This window comes from Diabrotica virgifera, chromosome 1 (genome assembly GCF_917563875.1).
Source record: "Diabrotica virgifera virgifera chromosome 1, PGI_DIABVI_V3a".
NCBI classification, from domain to species: Eukaryota; Metazoa; Arthropoda; class Insecta; order Coleoptera; family Chrysomelidae; genus Diabrotica; species Diabrotica virgifera.
In genome coordinates, this window is record NC_065443.1 from 95,942,088 (window position 1) to 95,963,765 (window position 21,678).

General features: G+C 32.9%; 1 protein-coding gene across 1 annotated transcript in view; it reads right to left on the bottom strand.

Moving 5' to 3' along the window:
* The window catches only part of LOC126879514 (protein LTV1 homolog), a 64,282-nt gene that overhangs the window by 12,892 nt on the left and 29,712 nt on the right, over window positions 1–21,678 (bottom strand). Inside the window, exon 4 of the mRNA XM_050642587.1 lies at window positions 18,098–18,397. Coding sequence (XP_050498544.1) covers window positions 18,098–18,397 — 300 coding nt within the window. The remainder of the gene's footprint in view (window positions 1–18,097; window positions 18,398–21,678) is intronic.

Consider the following 21,678-nt stretch of genomic DNA (forward strand, 5'->3'; position numbering starts at 1 on the left):
AGAGGAAGACTGGTAGAAAGCAGCTGAAGGTACTCAAAACTGTTGGAAAGCAGCTGGAGGTACTCAAAAAAAAGAAAATGTGGAAATAATCCAGGCTGGTCGCCTATTGATTGTTTCTCTCTGTGTGGTCTGGCCTTGGTGTTGTTGTAGGGTGGCTTTAAGATTTCATGGTAGGTGCTAAAAAAAACACAGTGTGGTGTTACTACCAATCTACCAATGTCAAAAAAAAAGAAGCAAGAGATACGAGGAGGTGTTTTTATTCCTATGGGAATAAGAAGAAATAGGTCATTAAGTCCAAAAACTTGAATGACTAGACAGCTTGACCTTTTATCAGGTTGCTATCAGATGACCTTGGTCAAATAACACAAGTAATTTCCAATTGAAATACAAAATATAATTACTGTGAAAGAATATTTTATTATAATATATACACCGGTATATAGATATATTATACAAGGATGAAATATAGTAAGACTAAGCGATGGATACTTATTTGATCATCGTTCAAAAGATAGGAGTTCTGTAGACTTGAAAGGAACATAAAAAATGGAGTTTAAATTAGCTCTATTTTCCAACTGGAAGCACAAATTAACAACGAATATTGAATTATCTCTAGATGAGTTTGATCCATGAAAATAAAACATAAAAACCATGAAAATAGACTATGTGAAACTTAGTTAGCAAATGTCAAGGACTTCCAAAATGGCTGAATAAAATACTTAATAAAATGTGTATTTACCGGGGTAGAACTCATTGGATATAGTATGCTCTAAAATTCTTCAAATCCACTGCTGCTGGATAACTTCACTATACTTTTATTGTAATATTTAATCAATTTGGAACTGAGAATTAGAGGTGAATAATTGAGTCTAATGACCCCGCACACTACGATTCAGACCGAACACTCGAGAAACAATGGCAATCCAAGGCTCACGTTCACAGCTGAATCCTTCGTACCCCTCTACTAAGCATTGGCTGTCAAAGTGGGGAAACCAATGTTGCCACGTTTTAAATGTGACGTCATCAAGCATTTAAAAATTCTGAGATGGGTTTAAGTTCTATTTGAATAAACATTGAAAGAAAATAATTCTGAAAATAATTAAATAATATTTTGGATAGTTAAATAATATCTTCCCATCAATAATCGATTCTATAAGGGGCGGAACGTCACAAAACTCCTGTCACAGACGTCTAAAGGTGGGAAACTATGTAATATACTGTTAATTTATAAGTTTATAACGATACTTTCCACCTCCACTAGTTTCATCTCTTTTTGTTTTGCAATGTATTAGGTTTTCCATCTTTTGAGCTATTTTGCCGGTTATTAGCGCGCTCATCACTGTATAAAGAAATTTCTAAAATTAAATCTGTATCTTCTATATTTATTTATTTATAACGCTAAAGTCACCCTTCTCACAAACATTGGCGCACTGTAAACTAACGTACGGCGAAGTGTACGGTTGAGTTATTTTAATGTAATTCTTTAACTAATGGATCAAATGAAATTTTACAAATTGAACATGAAAGAAGAATAATTATGGTTATAATCTTATGGTTATAATAGAAAGAAATAAATGTATGGACATAAGTACGGTGTGGGCGGAAAATGAGCCTTACAAGAATTTTGTTTAAAAATGATTTAAAAATGTGTAACTAATACAATTTTTCTTATAAAACTCTCAATTTTGCACAACTTACCTCTCAAGCATCTTACTAAATTATGTTTCATTCAAAAAAATCTCAAAAATTTAATTCAAATGATATGACGTCTCAAAAAATGTAATTTTTGAAATCTTCATAGTTTTATAGAATTACCACCATTTTAAGACGGTATTACTCAAGTTTGAACAAATCTATTACAGTTTTATAAGTGCTTTTTTAAAGCTTAGGATGTAATCTTTAACATGCACTAAATTATTTTACTTTAGAAATGAAATAAACTATTTCTTTTTAAGAAAATTATAGACAAGGCGGAAACGGCGGGTTCGTTGGGAAAAATATTCCCATGAGATATTTTTGCATAATCACATTCGTGAGACATCCCAGAATAAGGTTCAAGAAGTCGCCCACGAGAAAAGTGGGCCAATTTTTTTTTAACAATTTTTTTTAATCAAATTGCAAAAATCAATATTTTGGCCCGGACTAATTTTTTATTAGGTTTTTTGGACCATTCTGGACAAAAAAGGTCTCTTATAATTTTTCTCTAAAGTTGATCTTTTTCGAGTTATAAGCAAGTTAAAATTTGAAAAACGCGAAAATGGCCATTTTTAAGGCTTAATAACTCGGTCAAAAATTATTATTTTGAAAGTCAGAAAGTAACTAAATCAAAGTTTAAAGTCGCCGTTACATGATCCTGAAGAAATCTGTGTCATTAATTTACTACTAAGCTGTTATTTTTAATTAATAGCAATGAGTGGTTGTATCGTATTGACGCTGCTGTAAATGTGAGTGCGAGTAAGATGCACAATTGGACTGCTGGAATAGCTTCTCTCTCACACTCAGCATTTACAGCCTCGCACACGTGCATGGCGCTTATTATTATTACTTAAAAATAACAGTTTAGTAATAAAATGACAAAAATTTCTTCAGGATCTTGTAGGGGGGGCTTCAAACTTTGATTTAGTCATATATTGACTTTCATAATAATAACTTTTAACCGAGTTATTAAGCCTTGAAAATCGCCATTTTTCGTTTTTTTCAATTTTAAATTGCTTATAAGTCGAAAACGATCAACTTTAGAGAAAAATTATAAGAGACCTTTTTTGTCCAGAATGGTCCAAAAAATTAAAGAAAAAATTTTTCGGGCCAAAAATATTGATTCTTGCAATTTGATTAAAAAAAAATTGTTAAAAAAAAATTGGCCCACTTTTCACTTGGGCGACTTCTTGAACCTTATTCTGGGATGTCTCACGAATGTGATTATGCCAAAAAATCTCATGGGAATATTTTTCCCTTCGAACCCGCCGTTTTCGCCTTGTCTATTAAGAAAGATAACAAAAATGTAATACAAAAACCGAAAATTACCAGCTAAAAAAATGTTTATACAAATTGATCAAACCTTTTTTCTGTAAAACTTACCTAAAGTACATTTAATAATAAGCTTCAACAATAATAAATGTCCAGCAAAAAAAATTTTTTTAGCTCTTATACAGTATGTCTGCGAAACTTGGAACCTATTGATAACTTTTTTATTATCAGTTTTACGAAAAAAGTTATTCTTTATATAATACTCTGCATCGTATATAATCTAAGATGCAATCATCAAAAATCAAATTTAATTAATGTTATACGAGGTATGTCAAAAAATATGAATTTCACTCAAGAGTAAAGTACCTTTACATTTCACAATATCGAAAATTGTTAATAAGAAAAGTTGTTTGGAATTAAAAAATTTGTATTAGTGTTCAATTACATCCTTCTAATTAAAATACTGTGAATAATAAAGGCACTTACCTCTTAAGAAAAATTCATATTTTTTACATACCTTGTATAAAATTAAAAAGTTTGATATCTGATGGTTGTATCTTAGATTTTAGACCAAGGAGAGTATTTTATGAAGCATAACTTTTTTTCGTAAAAGTGATAATAAAATAGTTATCATAATTGTAATAAAATGATGTTAAGTATCCGTAATTTGAGAAGAAATTGATTTTTTTTCGATTAGAATGATGTAATTGTATATTTAGACAAAGGTTCTAATTTCAAACAACTTTTCATAATAGCATTTTTTGATATTCTGGAATATAAAGGTACTTTACTCTTTAACGAAATTCATATTTTTGACATAACTCGTATACAATTGATAAAATTTGATAGCTGATGGTAGAGTTTTAGATGTTTGACTATCCAGAGCATTTTATTAAGAATAACTTTTTTTCGTAAAATAGATAATAAAAAAGTTTTCCATGTGGTTCCTAGCTACGCACACACTGTATAAGAGCTTCTGTATAAGAATTTTCAAATTGCAATGCCATATTCGGATTCAGCATAATCAAAAACAAAATAGAAACATATTTGATCAAAGTAAAATGATGAATTTAACGATGTTTTTAAAATTATTTATACAAAACAATTGTTATTGTTTAAACAATTAATAAACAATTAGCGGCCAAATCTGCGAGTAGAACTTTTTACTTTAACATGTATATAAACTAACAAAAAAAGGTTTAGAAAAATATAAGCTTGTTTGAATTTTTCCGAAACAATGCATGTTTTCGTTCTAATTGCACTCCCCTATTGGGACCGTGCAAGTTCGGCAAAGCGACACCTATTTCTACGCTCTGCAACTTTATTCGCACTTTTAATTATATTGGCCAATTATATTAGTCCTGGTTACTGGATAATTGTAAAGGCTATAGTCCAAAAAAATAATAAGAAGAAAAAATAAGATTCAGATTATGTTATTAAAACGTAAACAATTGTATGTAGTAAATAAAATTAGTTATTAAAATGCAGTACTGAAAGCAAAATACAATTTTTTTTTTTTTTTTTTTTTTTATTATTAACTCCATTGAGTACAACAATCTGCCCATTGGGCATTAAGCATTTGTTATGGTAAAAAATATAGACATGTAGAGAGTTACTCCAGTGAGTAACCTCTTTACAATTCTAAAACTAAAATTTTATCAGTCTGAATACACTTTTGATTACGTTCAGTTGGTTAAGTCGGACGGCAGTTGCCGTTTTAGTCTACGCACTTCAAAGACGTCCCGCACATTTAATTGTCTGGCAAACGCATTAGGATGCACTAACACTCGTTCAAAGTATTTAACACTAAAACGTTGTATGGCTTCTTTCACGGATTCTAGGGGGATGTCGTGTTGAATCACCTCGTTGGATACATAGTATGGCGCATTGACTATGGAACGCAGCACCTTGTTTTGAAATCTCTGTAAGATGTTTGTATTGGAGACGCTAGCAGTGCCCCATAGCTGAATCCCATAAGTCCATATGGGCTTGAGGATGGACTTGTAGAGTAAAATTTTGTTATCCAGAGATAGTTTGGAATTGCGTCCAATGAGCCAATACATATTTCTCAATTTAAGTCCAAGCTGTTTTCGTTTTGTAAAAATATGTTTTTTCCAAGTAAGGCGGCGGTCCAAGTGCATGCCAAGATATTTGGCGTCCTCGGATTGAGGAATTAGACAATTATCAATATATACAGGGGGGCATGTTTCTCTGCGTAGCGTGAATGTTACATGTAATGATTTAGTTCCATTAGATTTGATGCGCCATACTTTCATCCATTGCTGAATTCTATTTAGGTTTGATTGAAGATTCCTTGATGCTGTTGTTGGATCTGTGTGGGATGCCAGGATAGCAGTGTCGTCTGCATACGTTGCAACTGTAGTTGTACTAGATGTTGGAATGTCCGCTGTGTATAAAAGATACAGAATTGGGCCGAGAACGCTGCCTTGTGGGATGCCTGAGTGAATGGGATATATCTTGGTGTGCTCGGTACCGTGCTTCACAAGGAAGTGTCTATTTTCTATGTAGGATTTTAAGAGCTGGAAGTGAGGATAGGGTAGGAGCTTCTTTAATTTTATTTGTAGCCCTATGTGCCATACCTTGTCAAAAGCCTGAGATATGTCAAGGAAAGCAGCAGAACAGTATCTTTTGGAGTTAAAATCCTCGTTTATTTGGTTGACTAGCCTATGCACTTGTTCTATGGTTCCGTGTTTGTCTCGGAAACCGAATTGGTGTTCTGGAATTATTTTATTTTCGTCTATTATCGTTTTCAACCTTTTTACGTACATTTTTTCAAAGACTTTGCTAATCATAGGCAAAAGGCTTATAGGCCGGTATGAAGATGCATTTTCCGGTCTTTTTCCTGGTTTAAGGATCATTAGGATTTGTGCCACTTTCCATGAACTAGGGAAGTACTTTAGACGCAGAATTGCATTAAATATAAAGGTGATTAGTTTTATGCACTTATCCGAGACTTCTTTTAGAATCTTGCCAGAGATTAGGTCAAATCCAGGGGCTTTTTTGATGTTGATTTCATCTATTATTGTTTGTTTTACTTGGTTGACTGTAAATTTCGTGTGGGGCAGATCCATTTGAAACGGTGCTGTTAGGAATCTGGTTAGTTCTGTTTCTTCCTCTGTAGATACTGTAGAAGGGTATGGCGTAAATACTTTTTGAAGGTGCTTGCCAAAAAGATCAGCTTTTTCTTTGTCGTTCCTAGCCCAGGTGTTTGCCTCATCTTTGATTGGTGGGTTATGCTGTTGGGGCCGTTTGAGCTTTTTCGTGGCTTTCCAGAGTGAATAATCTGTAGCTTCAGTTGGTGTTAAATTTTCTAAATATTCTTGTATTCCATGGTTTTCTTCTTCATGGATTAATTCCTTTAATTCCTTTGTTGCTTTGTTAAGTTTTTTCTTATTTTCTGCCGTTCTTGACTGTTGCCAATTTTTACGTAATTGTCGTTTTTCTAAAATTTTTTGTTTAATTGTGGGAGACACATTATTTCTGTTTTGAGATGGTTCGTAGCTGGGAGTCGCGTACCATGCAGCAATTTGTATGCTTTCTGTTAGTTTATCTACAGCTGATTCAAGTTCGAGTTCATTTTTCAAGGACAGATTTAGTGAGATCAGGCTGTCTAGTTTTTCTCTAAATTGGGACCAGTTAGTCTTGGTGTTATGCAAAGTTGGTTGATGTTCTTTGTTTAAGATTTTTTCGGAGATTGTTATTATAAAGGGTGAGTGGTCTGATGATAAATCAAAGCATGATTCAGCTTTACATTTTTTGGTATCGATGCCTTTTGTGATGCAGAAGTCAACGACATCAGGTATTTTGTTTAAATCAGACGGCCAATAAGTTGGTTCGCCAGTAGAAATTTGTTGCAGGTTATTTTCTACCATTGCTTTAGCTAATTCTCTGCCTCTTGGAGTTGTTAGTCTAGAACCCCACATCGGATGTTTTGAATTATAATCTCCACCTGCAATGAATTTGTTCCCTAGAGTGTTAAAATATTTTAGGAAATGTTCTTTTTTAACGACATGTTTAGGTGGGCAGTATAAGGCAGATATTGTTATTGGGCCGTGTGCTTCCTCAATTGTTAAGCTGGTTGCTTGCAGGTAGTCTTTGTTATATTTTTCCATTTCGGAGTGTTTAATAGAATCACGTATAATCATGGCGCTTCCACCGTGAGCTCTACCGTCTGGGTGATTTGTATAATACAACTTGTAGTTGGGAATCCGCATGTAGTGTTTTTCTGTAAAGTGTGTCTCAGAAATTAATAATATATCAATATTTTGATTAAGTATGAATGTTTTGAGTTCTTTAGCCCGTTGATAAAGGCCATTTGCGTTCCAGACTACTATTTTATATTTAAGTTGTGAAGCCATTAAGCAATCTTATTGATGACAGTAGTAAGTAAATTGAGCATTGTGCCCATTTGCTCCATGAGTTTTTGCATTTTTCGATTAGAATGATGTAATTGTATATTTAGACAAAGGTTCTAATTTCAAACAACTTTTCATAATAGCATTTTTTGATATTCTGGAATATAAAGGTACTTTACTCTTTAACGAAATTCATATTTTTGACATAACTCGTATACAATTGATAAAATTTGATAGCTGATGGTAGAGTTTTAGATGTTTGACTATCCAGAGCATTTTATTAAGAATAACTTTTTTTCGTAAAATAGATAATAAAAAAGTTTTCCATGTGGTTCCTAGCTACGCACACACTGTATAAGAGCTTCTGTATAAGAATTTTCAAATTGCAATGCCATATTCGGATTCAGCATAATCAAAAACAAAATAGAAACATATTTGATCAAAGTAAAATGATGAATTTAACGATGTTTTTAAAATTATTTATACAAAACAATTGTTATTGTTTAAACAATTAATAAACAATTAGCGGCCAAATCTGCGAGTAGAACTTTTTACTTTAACATGTATATAAACTAACAAAAAAAGGTTTAGAAAAATATAAGCTTGTTTGAATTTTTCCGAAACAATGCATGTTTTCGTTCTAATTGCACTCCCCTATTGGGACCGTGCAAGTTCGGCAAAGCGACACCTATTTCTACGCTCTGCAACTTTATTTGCACTTTTAATTATATTGGCCAATTATATTAGTCCTGGTTACTGGATAATTGTAAAGGCTATAGTCCAAAAAAATAATAAGAAGAAAAAATAAGATTCAGATTATGTTATTAAAACGTAAACAATTGTATGTAGTAAATAAAATTAGTTATTAAAATGCAGTACTGAAAGCAAAATACAATTAATTAAATTTACATTTATATAATAATTAAGTATTTTCTATGGGAAATAAGCCACAATTTTACTAAAAAATGAATTTATTAACGTTTCGAAGCCCAAATCGGGTTTCGTTGTCAAAATACAAAATACTATTAAAATAAACAAAAATGTTGTTGCTAAGTAAAAAAAAATTCTTCTAATAATTTATTTAATCTGACTCATTTATATTGGCAATTCAGACGTATATTATACATTTTAAAGTAGAAGACTTTAAAATGATATCGCCAATATTTATGAGTTGCATTCCTGGGACGACTTTACTAAAAGATAGTTCATTCGATTACATGAAATCAATCCCAACTCAAGAATATCCGTCGCAAAAAAATCATAGCATGTGATCTGTCTTTAAATGACAATTTTTTTATTAGTAAATTTTGATTGTCTTTAAAAAGACAATAATTTTTTAGTAAAATTGTGGCTTATTTCCCATAGAAAATACTTAATTATAAAAATGCCACAAGGAAATAGTTTCAGAACAACATTTATATAATAATTGCATATCATATTAATATTGTGGAGCAACATATAATTTTTCTTCTTCAATGACAGTAGATATGAAATGTACGTCAATTTGACAATTTCAATTGACAATATGAATTATTTAAGAAAGTTGCAATATCTCTCCGCTATTCGCGCACGATCGTTTCTCAATTCTCTTCCAAGTACTTGCACACCGCGAATAGTATAATGTGTGTACTACTATGTGCAGTACTATGGAGCGCCAGATGTTGGGTGTCTCCCTGAGAGACCGAATTCCAAACAAATAAATACGTCGTAGAACAAAAACAACAGACGCTGTCGAAAAAATCGCGTCGCTAAAGTGGAAGTGGACAGGACACGTCGCCAAATTGTCAGACAAACGATGGACAAAACGTGGAGGTGGCGGCTACGAGAAGAAGCACCACGGAGCAGAAGACGCCCACAAACCAGATGGACCGACGATCTGAAGAATGGTATCAGTAACTGGATGCAAGCCGCACAAAACAGGGATAGATGAAAAGAGCTGAGGGAGACCTATGTCCAGCAGTGGACGCGTAGTGGTTGATGATGATGAGTATAATATGTAGATCTGCTTAGAACTAAACTCTACGAAAGCATGGAAGAATCTGAAAAAACCACAGAGCTAGACATACAGAGTTGGGATAAAGTATAGAACCAAGTAAATATCTTTGAAACGAAAAAACGACATTCATGAAAATTTGCATGCAAGTACAATGACTTCTTCGTCTTCTACGGCACTACAGCACAAATTGAGCCTTGGCCTCCTTTATTTTTTGCCTCCACCCTTTCTTGTCTGTGGCTGCTCTTCTCCATACACGGACTCCTAAAAGGGCTTGTGCGTCGATGTTTACTGTGTCTTCCCAGCGTTTTCTTGGCTTTCCAACCGATCTCTTTCCCTAAGCACAATGCCACCAGACATATATTTGATCTTTTTCTTCTTCTAGTGCCGACTCCACTAATAAAGGTTGGCTATAACCATTGCAAATTCGTCTCTATCTTCTGCTTTTCTGAAAAGCGTCTGTGTGTTTATGCCCCGATCCAGTCGCGAATGTTTTTTAGCCAGGATATTTGTCTTCTACCAGGCGTGCCAGGACCACTTTTTCCTTAGATTTTACCCCTTCAGCTGTAATCAGCGCATATTTGATGAATTTTAAATTCAATGTTCAATTCAATAATTGACGAAAAATTTCAAATTCTTTTAACAATGAAGGATATATGGAGAGTAGTCTATTGATTTCGATTTCATTTCGATATCAAGCATGGTGAACGGTTAGCCTGGATTTTTTTATATTCTCTGAGAAAAGAAAGACTTCTTCGTAGTTTCGACAGTTTAATGTAACTCGAAATGGGAAGCCAGTAGTTCGGTGTTGTTCTAATTGTATCTGAGATCATTCGCATTGTCTGGTTTAATTGGTATTGTTCTGAAGCTATTTCTTTGCGGCATTTATGTAATTAACTATGGGTCTTGACGGTCCAGTTGGCTGGGGCTCAGTCTATCGACAAGTTTAGTGGATTTGCGATTTGCGGTCGCTGGTTCGAGCCTCAGCTAGGTCATGAAATTTATAAAAGGCCAACGCCCTAGTATAAAACTCAATAGAGTCTACGGCTTGGTCTGGATAAACTGGCGTCGGATCGGCCTATGGAGGAGCGGTACGGCAAGGGATAAGGGCTTGCGGCTTGGTGATACTCCTCCATAGATCCCTACCGAAGGGCGTTGACGCCTAAGAACGGTGTATACATACATGTAATTAACTATTCTAATTGGGAAATAAGCCACAATTTAACTTAAAAAATGATTTTGTTGACGTTTCAACTTCCAACTTAGACGTCGTTATCAAAATACAAAATAAAAATCCACGAGGAAAATAAAATTCCTGTAGCTGGCTGTATACCATAAATCATAAAAAATACAGGATCCTTTGTAAAAGGAATATTTAAAAGGTCCCAATATGGGTTACATCACAAAACAAAACATTTTCGGATTAACAAGTAATCCATCATTAGTGTTAAGCTCTAAAATGATAAGTATAACCTAATTAATAAAAGACAATGTTGTAAAAGTTGACTAAGGTTAAGAATTGACATCACATCCACGTGGATTAGAGTCCTGTGTTGCCCTGGATAATATCCAGGACTACTTGCAAAATCTATCGATTTTTTTCATAATATGTAGTATCATTTAAGATCTTGGAACTTTTAAAGGGTTTTTACCCATAACTTTTTGGTGGCTCACGCATGCATGCTATTGTAAGTATGGCCTCTGTCAATTCTTAACCTTAGTCAACTTTTACAACATTGTCTTTTATTAATTAGGTTATACTTATCATTTTAGGGCTTAACACTGATGATGGATTACTTGTTAATCCGAAAACGTTTTGTTTTGTAATGTTACCCTTATTGGGGTCTTTTAAATATACCTTTTACAAATGATCCTGTATTAAAATACAAAATATTAATAAAATAATCAAAAATTGTTGTTGCTTAGTAAAAAAAATTCTTCTAATAATTTAATTTAATCTGAGTCATTTATATCGGCAATTCAGACATAATATATTATATATTTTTTTAAAGTAGAAGACTTTTAAATGATATTCCCAATATTTATGAGTTGCGTTCCTGGGACGACTTTATTGAAAGATAGTTCATTCGATTACATGATAATAATAATAATAATATCGTATGGCATTTTTGCCGGTTATATCCTTTCTGATTGTTCCGGCGCCATTTACATCTTTAACCCTGTTTCAAGTAACTAGTGTCGCTGTACCCTAGCCCAGGAGGACCGACGGCTTAACGTACTCTCCGTGGCACGGTGAACAGCTCGTATCATTTTTATAAATGAAAATGGATTGTCTGTGCCGGGGCTCGAGCCCGAGCGGTCTGGCTTATGAGGTAAGTATCAAGCCGCTGCGCTACGGCTGTTCACATCAACGATTACATGAAATCAACTTTAACTCAAGAATATCCGTCACAAAAAAATCATAGCATGTGATCTGTCTTTAAAAAGACAACCACATGCAATGGTGACAGTAAAATTCTCCTGTTAAAAATCCACGAGGAAAATAAAATTCCTGTAGCTGGCTGTATACCATAAATCACAAAAAATACAGGATCCTTTGTAAAAGGTATACATATTTAAAAGACCCTAATAAGGGTTACATCACAAAACAAAACGTTTTCGGAATAACAAGTAATCCATCATCAGTGTTAAGCCCTAAAATGATAAGTATAACCTAATTAAAAAGAGACAATGTTATAAAAGTTGACTAAGGTTAGGAATTGACTAAGGTCATACTTACAATAGCATGCATGCGTGAGCCACCAAAAAGTTATGGGTAAAAACCCTTTAAAAGCTATAAGATCTTATATTATACTACATATTATGTTTGAAATGGTTGGATGTTGCAAATATTCCTGGATATTACCCAGGACAACACAGGACTCTAACCCACGTGGATGTGATGTGAGAGGGATGAACCTCACATATTGAAAATTGAGTGTCAACTGAACTGAAAGGTGAAGGAACTTCAGAAGTATGACAGAGACAGATTGTCAATAAGACGTTATGAACTGTTTTGTTACTTCAGCCAATGAATTTAAAATTTATGTTGATGTTAAAAATAAAACATTATCAAATATCCATATATTGTTGTTAGAATTATTCAAACTTAAATGTAGAAAATTGTAAAATATGTAATGATTAAATATATGAACATGTGATAAATAGGTACTAGGAGTTATGCAGTCAGCAATACATTATAATGAAGATGTTAAATAAACTTAGAATTACAGTGAAACCTGCCATCAATGTAGCGACAGACCGATCCGGATATGAAAAAATCCGGATATCAAAACCACTACTTCTTTTATAGTCTCTGAAACGTTTTCTCCTTCATACATTCCAGTAATCAACGCCGTCAATAACTTTCGTCGATAGACACGTTTTATAGATTCTATAATACATTATTTCGCCATCTTTTAGTTCTTCTTTTAGTGCGTTGTCCAACAGCAGGACTGCCTTTCTCGGTAGATCCGGACGGCGCAGAACCGTCCGGATATGGGGAGGTCCGGATATGACAGGTCCGGATATGGCAGGTTGTACTGTATTGAAAAGGCCTTTTACGTATTCACGTCTAGGATATCAGAATTTGTTTAACGTGTACATAAATGTACAATTCTAAGTTATTAATTAATGTGTGAGTGTTTTGATGACTGATAATTTGATCTAATTTGTTGAGTAAAGATGACATAACAAAATTAAGTGATGATATATTTCGTTTGGCTGAAGAAATTTTGTTGTTTTGTGCGAATGAGAAAGAGATTAAAAATCAATTGATGAGACTGAAAATCCTTGTGATAATCCTTGTGAGACTGAAAATTCTCGTGTTAGTTAAAACCTCATCATGAGGTTTTTTCCTGGTTTTTCCTCGTGATTTACTATGGAATCACTAACACGAGAATTTTACTGTCACCATTACATGTGGTTGTCTTTCTAAAGACAGATCACATGCTTTGATTTTTTGTGACGGATATTCTTGAGTTAAAGTTGATTTCATGTAATCGAATGAACTATCTTTCAATAAAGTCGTCCCAGGAACGCAACTCATAAATATTGGCAATATCATTTAAAAGTCTTCTACTTTAAAATGTATAATATATGTTTGAAGTGCCGATATGAATGAGTCAGATTAAATTAAATTATTAGAAGAATTGTTTTACAAAGCAACAACATTTTTGTTAAATTAATTAATATGTATTTTGTATTTTGATAACGACGTCCGAGGTGGAAGTCGAAACGTCAATAAAATCATATTTTCAAGTTAAATTGTGGCTTATTTCTCAATTAGAATGGTTTAATTGGATGTCAACAATTTTCGCATGTTAGCTAATTGAGCCATACCAGGGAAGCCTATTCAGCTGCTGAATATAGAGGTCCGAGAGAGGATGATCTGAGTTTGGAGGTTGAGGAACCCATGTGGTGCTACATAGCTTTTGGATTATATTATTTGCGTTTTTAGATTTGCTGCCGTTCTTTGTAGAGGTTTTTTTTAAACTTAAAGTCGTATCAGTGTTACTCCAAGATATTTTGGTGTTAAGTTATGAGTCACCCAGGCAACCAAGTGACGTAAAGAACGTCGAGGAAACGTCAGTTTTTGGTTGAATATATATACATGTTTGAAGATTACGTCGTATAAACGTCTTTTGTAGGTGATTTTACATACGTAAGATTAATGACGTTAAAATACGCCTAAAACACGTTTTCATTTCAGGCAGCCTAAGTCTGACAGTCTGACGTCACAAAATTGGGAAGAGCATAAAGACTTAATGCTTATGACTCCAAACAATTTCCATAAGAAATGTTTCATTTATTGTTTAGGTGCTTTGTGTGGTAAAATAAGACTTTTAATTTAGATATTTAGTTGAAGAAACGTGTTAATTAAGAGATTTTCATTAGTTTTTCATAAGTGAGTAAATTTAATACAATAAATCTTCTTGAAAACTGTTTGAGGTTATGTTTTAATTTGTTTTTGTGTTTATTTTCTGTTAATGAACTAATTATGTGTTATCGAATTTAATTAAATTAACAATAAATTATTTATTAATTTATATGTTGTTTCAATTTTGACACATTAAGTATACTGTGAGCACGTAAAGGTTGGAATAAATTCATTTTCTCGAGAACGGACGATTTTGGAAAAAAATCCCAAAGCAGGTCAATTTTTATTTTAAAATTACGACCTATTGGCATATATATATCATACTAGTGACGTCACCCATCTGGGCGTGATGACGTCATCGATGATTTTTTTTAAATAAGAATAGGGGTCGTGTGATAGCTCATTTGAAAGGTAATTCAATTATCTATTCAATAATATAAACATTAACATAATTATTTATACAGGGTGTCCAAAAAAATTTTTTTTGAGTTAAATTTATTGACATAAAAAGAAGAATGTGTGTAATTTATTTAATTCAAAATACATTTTACTGCTATCAGTAAACAAGCAAAAATGTTTATTTGGCAAATAAATATTGTTTTTTGCTTAAATTCAATATTAAAGCCGCCACCCACCAGCATCATGACAGTTTGAACGTTTAATTTAAGCGAAAAGCAATGATTATTTTTCAAATAAACATTTTTTTCAGTTTTCTGAGAGCAGTAAAATGTATTTTGAACTAAATAAATTATATACATTCTTCTTTTTATGTCAATAAATTTAATCCAAAAATGTTTTTTTTTGACACTCTTTATAAATAATTATGTTAATGTTTATATTACTGAAAAGAGAATTGAATTACCTTTCAAATGAGCTATCACACGACCCCTATTCTCATTGAAAAAAATCATCGATGACGTCATCACACCCAAATGAGTGACGTCATTAGTATGATATATATGCCAAAAAGTCGTAATTTAAAAATAAAAATTTACCTGTTTCGGGATTTTTTTCCAAAATCATTCATTCTCGAGAAAATGAATTTATTCCAACCTTTACGTGCTCACTGTATATAAAAAGTGAAAATTCTATACCCATAGGTATGTTGCATTGAGGATATTATAATTCTATACATTTTAGAGAGTCTTCCAATTTGGTTTTACTTTTAGCCTATGGGCTAAATTTAAAACGGTTAAATGAAAAATTGCAATACCAACAATGCCCATACGAATAATTGAGGCATGTCATATCAAAAGTAACAATCTCCAGTTTTTATTAAAATTTAGATTTTGTTTATTCCTTGCACTCTAGCCATTTCTTTATATGATTATAATATGATAAGTCGAAGTATTTTCCTCAAAGTAGACCTCTATTTGTCAACTTTGGCGAAAATACTTCGACTTATTATCATATATTACATTATCATATAAAGAAATGGCTAGAGAACAACGAATAAACAAAATCTAAATTTTAATACAAACTGGAGATTGTTAATTTTGATATGACATGCCTCAATTATTCGGTGCGTTCGCGGGTAACTGTCGGCGACAAATTGTCAGCAAATCGCATGCGCACTTTAAAATAATCAACTATTTTTCAATGAGAAATAAGCCACAATTTTACCAAAAAAATGATTTTATTAACGTTTCGACGCCCAAGTCGGGTGTCGTCAAAATACAAAATAATACTAAATTAAACAAAATTAATATTAATTTAGTATTATTTTGTATTTTGACAAAGACACCCGACTTGGGGTCGAAACGTTAATAAAATCATTTTTTTTTTGGTAAAATTGTGGCTTATTTCCCATTGAAAAATAGTTGATTATAAAAATGCCACAAGGAAATAGCTTCAGAACAACTTTAAAATAATATAAATAATATCGTTAATAGATAAATATATAGTATTTTTACTGCAAAAGCAAGATTACGTAGGTCAAAATTTCTGACGTAAAAGAACTGTCAAAACATTAGAATGTGACTTTTCATCATGGCCACGTTAATGTCATTACTTGTCAGATATTTTTCTTTGTTTTTGTTTACTATAAAAATAATATCTATAATTCTTTATTCTAATTAATGATGTCAATCGAATTTCATCAATTGCCGAAATATATTAATCATATGCCAAAATATTTGTTAATGTTAACGAAAATAATGATATTCCATAACATCAACTCTAGAATTAAAATTTGTGTATCACAGCTAAAATACGACACCAACACGGAACTGCCCGATCTTGTATAAGCGTCCACATGGTATTTTAATAAGAAAAACGTAATCGCGATTACATTGAGAATTTTAGAATTATATTAATTAAATAACCAAAATCATTTATTATTATCAATAATATAAATTTTCTAAAATAATTATTTAAGTTCAATATTCCAAAAAATAATAATTTTAGTTAAATATTTTAGACATTCGTACACTACTCATACATTCAAATGCAAATGACAGTTCAGTGTTGCTGGTTGCGGTCAATTATGCGGACAGCTTAATTATGCTGTGAGCTGTAAAATAATCTATTTTAATGATTATACCTTCACACCTTCACTATGATAATATTGTTGCTAATTAATATATTTCGGCAAGTAATGAAAACCAATTGACATCATTAATTAGAATAAATAATTATAGATATTATTTTTATAGTAAACAAAAACAAAGAAAAATATCTCTGACAAGTAATGACATAAACGTGGCCATGATGAAAAGTTACATTCTAATGTTTTGACAGTGCTCATACGTCAAAAATTTTGACCTACATAATCTTGCTTTTGTAGTAAAAACACTATACAAGGTATATTTAACTAGTATAATTTAATAATTAGTTATTAATATTAATTAAAAGTAAATATACATTGTTTATTTATCTTTTAACGGTATTATTTATATTAGGTGAGGTTAGGAATTGTCAACGACTAGTCGCCGACAGGTACCCGCGAACGCTCTTATTGTGTATCTTTAAAACCATAAAATGAAACATAATCTAAAAAACGACATAAAAACTATGTTTTTGATATCACGTATTTAAAAGGTGATAAAAATGACGTCATTTAGGGTGGAACATATTAACGTGATTTCAACGTCGAAAAAACGTGATAAACTGACGTGGTTTGGTAATAATTATGACGTTTTTTCAACGTTTTGTAAACGTTATTTGGTTGCCTGGGCAGTAGTCTATTTTCAAAATAAACAGAGTTTTTTGTCACAGGAAATAAACAGGAAACAACACACTTCAATTTGTTGCATTTGCGAAAGTCTTACCCCATAATGCCATGGTTACCGTTAGTATTATTTATGTAACATCCATGTTAATATGTCATGCTGCAATGGCCCAGCCATCAGCGTAGCCAGATTTCTGCGAAGTTGACCTAGGCAGGTCTCCATTGAATAAATTAAACATTAAGGGTGTCAAAACAGATAGATAGTTATAGACAGGATCTGATCTGTTCAACTACAGTTAGGTCTGAACCTTGCTTGCTCAATGGGTACCAGTGCAAATATATTTCTACTAAATCTGTTGTAGATTAAGTGTTCTAACAGTTTCACACAGCTCAGGCTCAGCAGTGCAATCGGTCGGTAGTTTTTAGAATTCCTTGGAGTAACTGAGCAGTAGTGCCTTCGAGTCACAAAATCTATCAGTGATCTGAGCTTACTTTGTAATAGTTCGTGTAAAAAAAGTGTAAAAGGAAGGAAAATATACTCAAGTCAACCAAAGATAGATCTCAAAAAACGCAACAAGGTGAGAAAGTAATGAAATGACGTAATTCTGCGGTCGTATTGAAAGAATGACAGTCTATGCCTACATGAAATAGAAAGATAGAGTGAATTATTTGAGATGGTTTCTTATTGTAGTTTATTTAAATATAGCTCTTACCTTTGGCTCTGAGATCAACTTCGGATGATTATAAATATTAGAATAAGTACTCAGAATACTCTCACAGTCCCACTTTTCCTTTGGATGTTCAACAACTTCTACAAATTCTTCTTCCTCAGGGTGTATTTCAAGTTGTTTCTTAATTTTATTCGCTACATCTTTCTTTTCTGATTCTTCGTTAGTTTGTGACTTTTGAAAATCGTTTACACAACGTTGTAATATATCATCTGCCGATACGTCACCTTCAATTTCTTCACAATCTAAAGCCCCTATTTCATTTTCATCATAGCCAACGAACATCTAAAAAAGAAAAGCACAAATTAGTGACATACCTCACTTATGTATCAGCTCACGTATATACATTTAGTTATGTATTCTTTTTTTTAAATATCAATAGCACACAATACTAATAAAACGATATATAATTAAAAAAATCAATGGGAAAATCCGAGTAGCTGGCTGTATACCATAATTAAAAATCATACAGAACAAGTAAAAACTTCGTTTGTACAATGGTATAAAAAGTTTATTGAAAAACTATTAAAAAGTCATCCAAAAGGATTCGCAAAACGTTTTCGATCTAGATCAGATCATCTTCAGTGCGTTGTGCTTAGTAGATGAAACTAGCAACCTTATAAAATAGGTGACATCGAGAAATATGATTTGAACTGGCATGAACCACACATTCTTATCGAGCAGTGAATCATGTTGCCCTTTGAGCACTAAATTTATCTTTTAACATCGACTTAGAGTCGCTACTAATATCAGATTTTCAACATGTAAATCATATTTCTCGATGTCAACTATTTTATAAGGTTGCTAGTTTAATCTACTAAGCAGAACGCACTGAAGATGATCTGATCTAGATCGAAAACGTTTTGCGAATCCTTTTGGATGACTTTTTAATAGTTTTTCAATAAACTTTTTATACCATTGTTCAAACGAAGTTTTTACTTGTTCTGTATGAAATGTACTTCTCAAGTTCTTATCTGTAATACAGCTCTTTTAATATTCACATTTGTACCCTTAGAATTACATTGGAACAATTAAATGAATGGAAAAAAGAAAGTAGATAAGTACATATATGTAAGCTTTATCGACTTTAAAAAGGCCTTTAATTGTGTGGATAGAGTACAGATATGGAAAGTCTTTTATATAATCCGACCATATCATCATCATCATTGGCTCTACAATCCATGGTGGGTCTTGGCCTGTTCCAGAATCAGCTTCCATTCCTTCCTATCCTTCGCCTTGGTTTTCCAATTTTGTACTCTTAATATTCGTAAGTTGTCTTCCACCTGCTCCTTAAATCGTGCTCTGGGGCCTGCCTCTCCTTCTCACTCCCTCCGGTATCTGGCTATAAATGAGTTTCGATGGCTCTATCCCATACATTCTCTCTAAGTGGCCTAGCCACCGCAGCCTTTTTATTTTGATCATCATCATCATCAGTAGCTCGACAACCCTTTTTGGGTCCTGGCTTGTTCTATGATTTTCCGCCATTCTGTTCTGTTCCTTGCTTTGTTCTTCCAGTGGGTAATCTCAAGTGTTTTCAGATCTTGTTCCACTTGTTCCATGCATCTAAGTTTGGGTCTTCCCTTTGACCTTCTCCCTACTGGTGTTTGCCTCATTATATGTTTTGGTCTCCAACATACGTTCAACATGGCCCATCCAGCGCAGACGTCACATCTTTATGGATGTTATGACGTCGGGTTCGTTGTATGCTGCGTATAGTTCAAAATTATATCTTATATATGTGTCTGAGGATTTTTCGTTCAAACGTACCTAATAAGTTCTCATCGCTTTTCGACAGTGTCCATGTCTCTGATCCATATATAAGGACCGGTTTTATCAGGGTTTTGTATATTTTGCATTTGGTTTTTTCGTGATGTTGTTAGATCTTAGATGTTTAATTAGTCCATTATATGTTTTATTAGCAATATGTATTCTTCTCTTAACCTCTTCGCTGACATGTCGTGTCTGAGGATTTTTCGTTCAAACGTACCTAATAAGTTCTCATCGCTTTTCGACAGTGTCCATGTCTCTGATCCATATATAAGGACCGGTTTTATCAGGGTTTTGTATATTTTGCATTTGGTTTTTTCGTGATGTTGTTAGATCTTAGATGTTTAATTAGTCCATTATATGTTTTATTAGCAATATGTATTCTTCTCTTGACCTCTTCGCTGACATTGTTATCTGCGGTAACTAGTGAACCTAGATATGTAAAAAATTTTTACGCTTTCGATGTTATAGTCTCCTATTGTCAGATTCTGTAGGTTTCTTTGTCCTGTCGATTTGCTGGCCTTCATGTATTTGGTTTTTATTTCATTAATATTTAGGCCACTGTTTTATGCCGCTCTTTCTATCGCATTAAATGCTTCTTTTTATTTTGATAGATCTACCAATACTAGGCTCACTATAAAGGTGGAAAAGTTCAAAATTATGGCGTCTACGCCATAATCCGTTTTCCTTCACGCCTTTCATCCACGCCAATCAGACTATATGGAACACCAAAAGAATCGTTAACTTAATCAAATCTTTCTATGAAGGATACAAAGCCAGATTGGAGGTTCTACTTCTTCTCGTAGCACTAAAACCCGGGGTAGTTCTTGGCTGACTGCACAACTCGCTTCCATCTCTAACGGTCGTGTGTGATAGTTGGATCAGTGGGTAGCCCCATTGTTCTTAAAGCTGACCATATGTTATCTCTCCATCGCATTCGTGGACGTCTTAAGAGCCTTCTTCCTATCGGGGGCTCCTCCCAGATTAGCTTATATGGATGTGACCTGCTCACCTGTGATATGACGTTGGGATTTAATCTATTGGACTACGTCGCTAGCCCTATAGATCTGTTTGACTTCGGCATTTGTTCTCATTCGGTATTGGTTAGTAGCATTAAAACACTCAGGAGAAATAACAAAGGAAATAGCCACAGTGGATGGAGTCAAACTAAGGTGTATACTGTCCTTACCCTAATTCTTATTATGATAGATTGGATAAATATTATGTTTATATGGGATTAAGCCATAATTAATTGTAATGAAAATTAAATTTTATAATTGTTATTTAAGGAGAGACGGGGTGGGGTATGGTTTGAAATCAACATTTATTTGTTTTAACTATGGTACAATTATTTTATTTTTAAATTAAATAAGCTATTCAAAAAATATTCAAAAAAAAATTCAAGGAAAAATATTGAAAAAAAAGCTAACAGTGGCAAATTTTGACAGACACCTCAAAAGAAAATAGATTTTGCGGTGGACACCTGAACTAGTCAATGGATCATGTGAAACAAAAAATTCAAGAAGATTTTATTAGCTTATGAGTTTCTCGAGGTAACCCTGTCGAGTTTTTTTTTCTTGATATCACCCGGAAGTAAAAAAAAATGAATTCCTTGTAACAGAGAGATGAAAATCAACATATTTATTATTGTTAAACAAAAAATAAGTATAAAAACAAATATATTTCGACAGCGTTACCTCAAGAAATGTCTAAAGAAAATTATGCAACATTTCAGGTGGATTGGTTAAGTAGTGTTTGAGTTACAGTGTACACTACCTTTGAAAAAGCAGGTTTGAAAA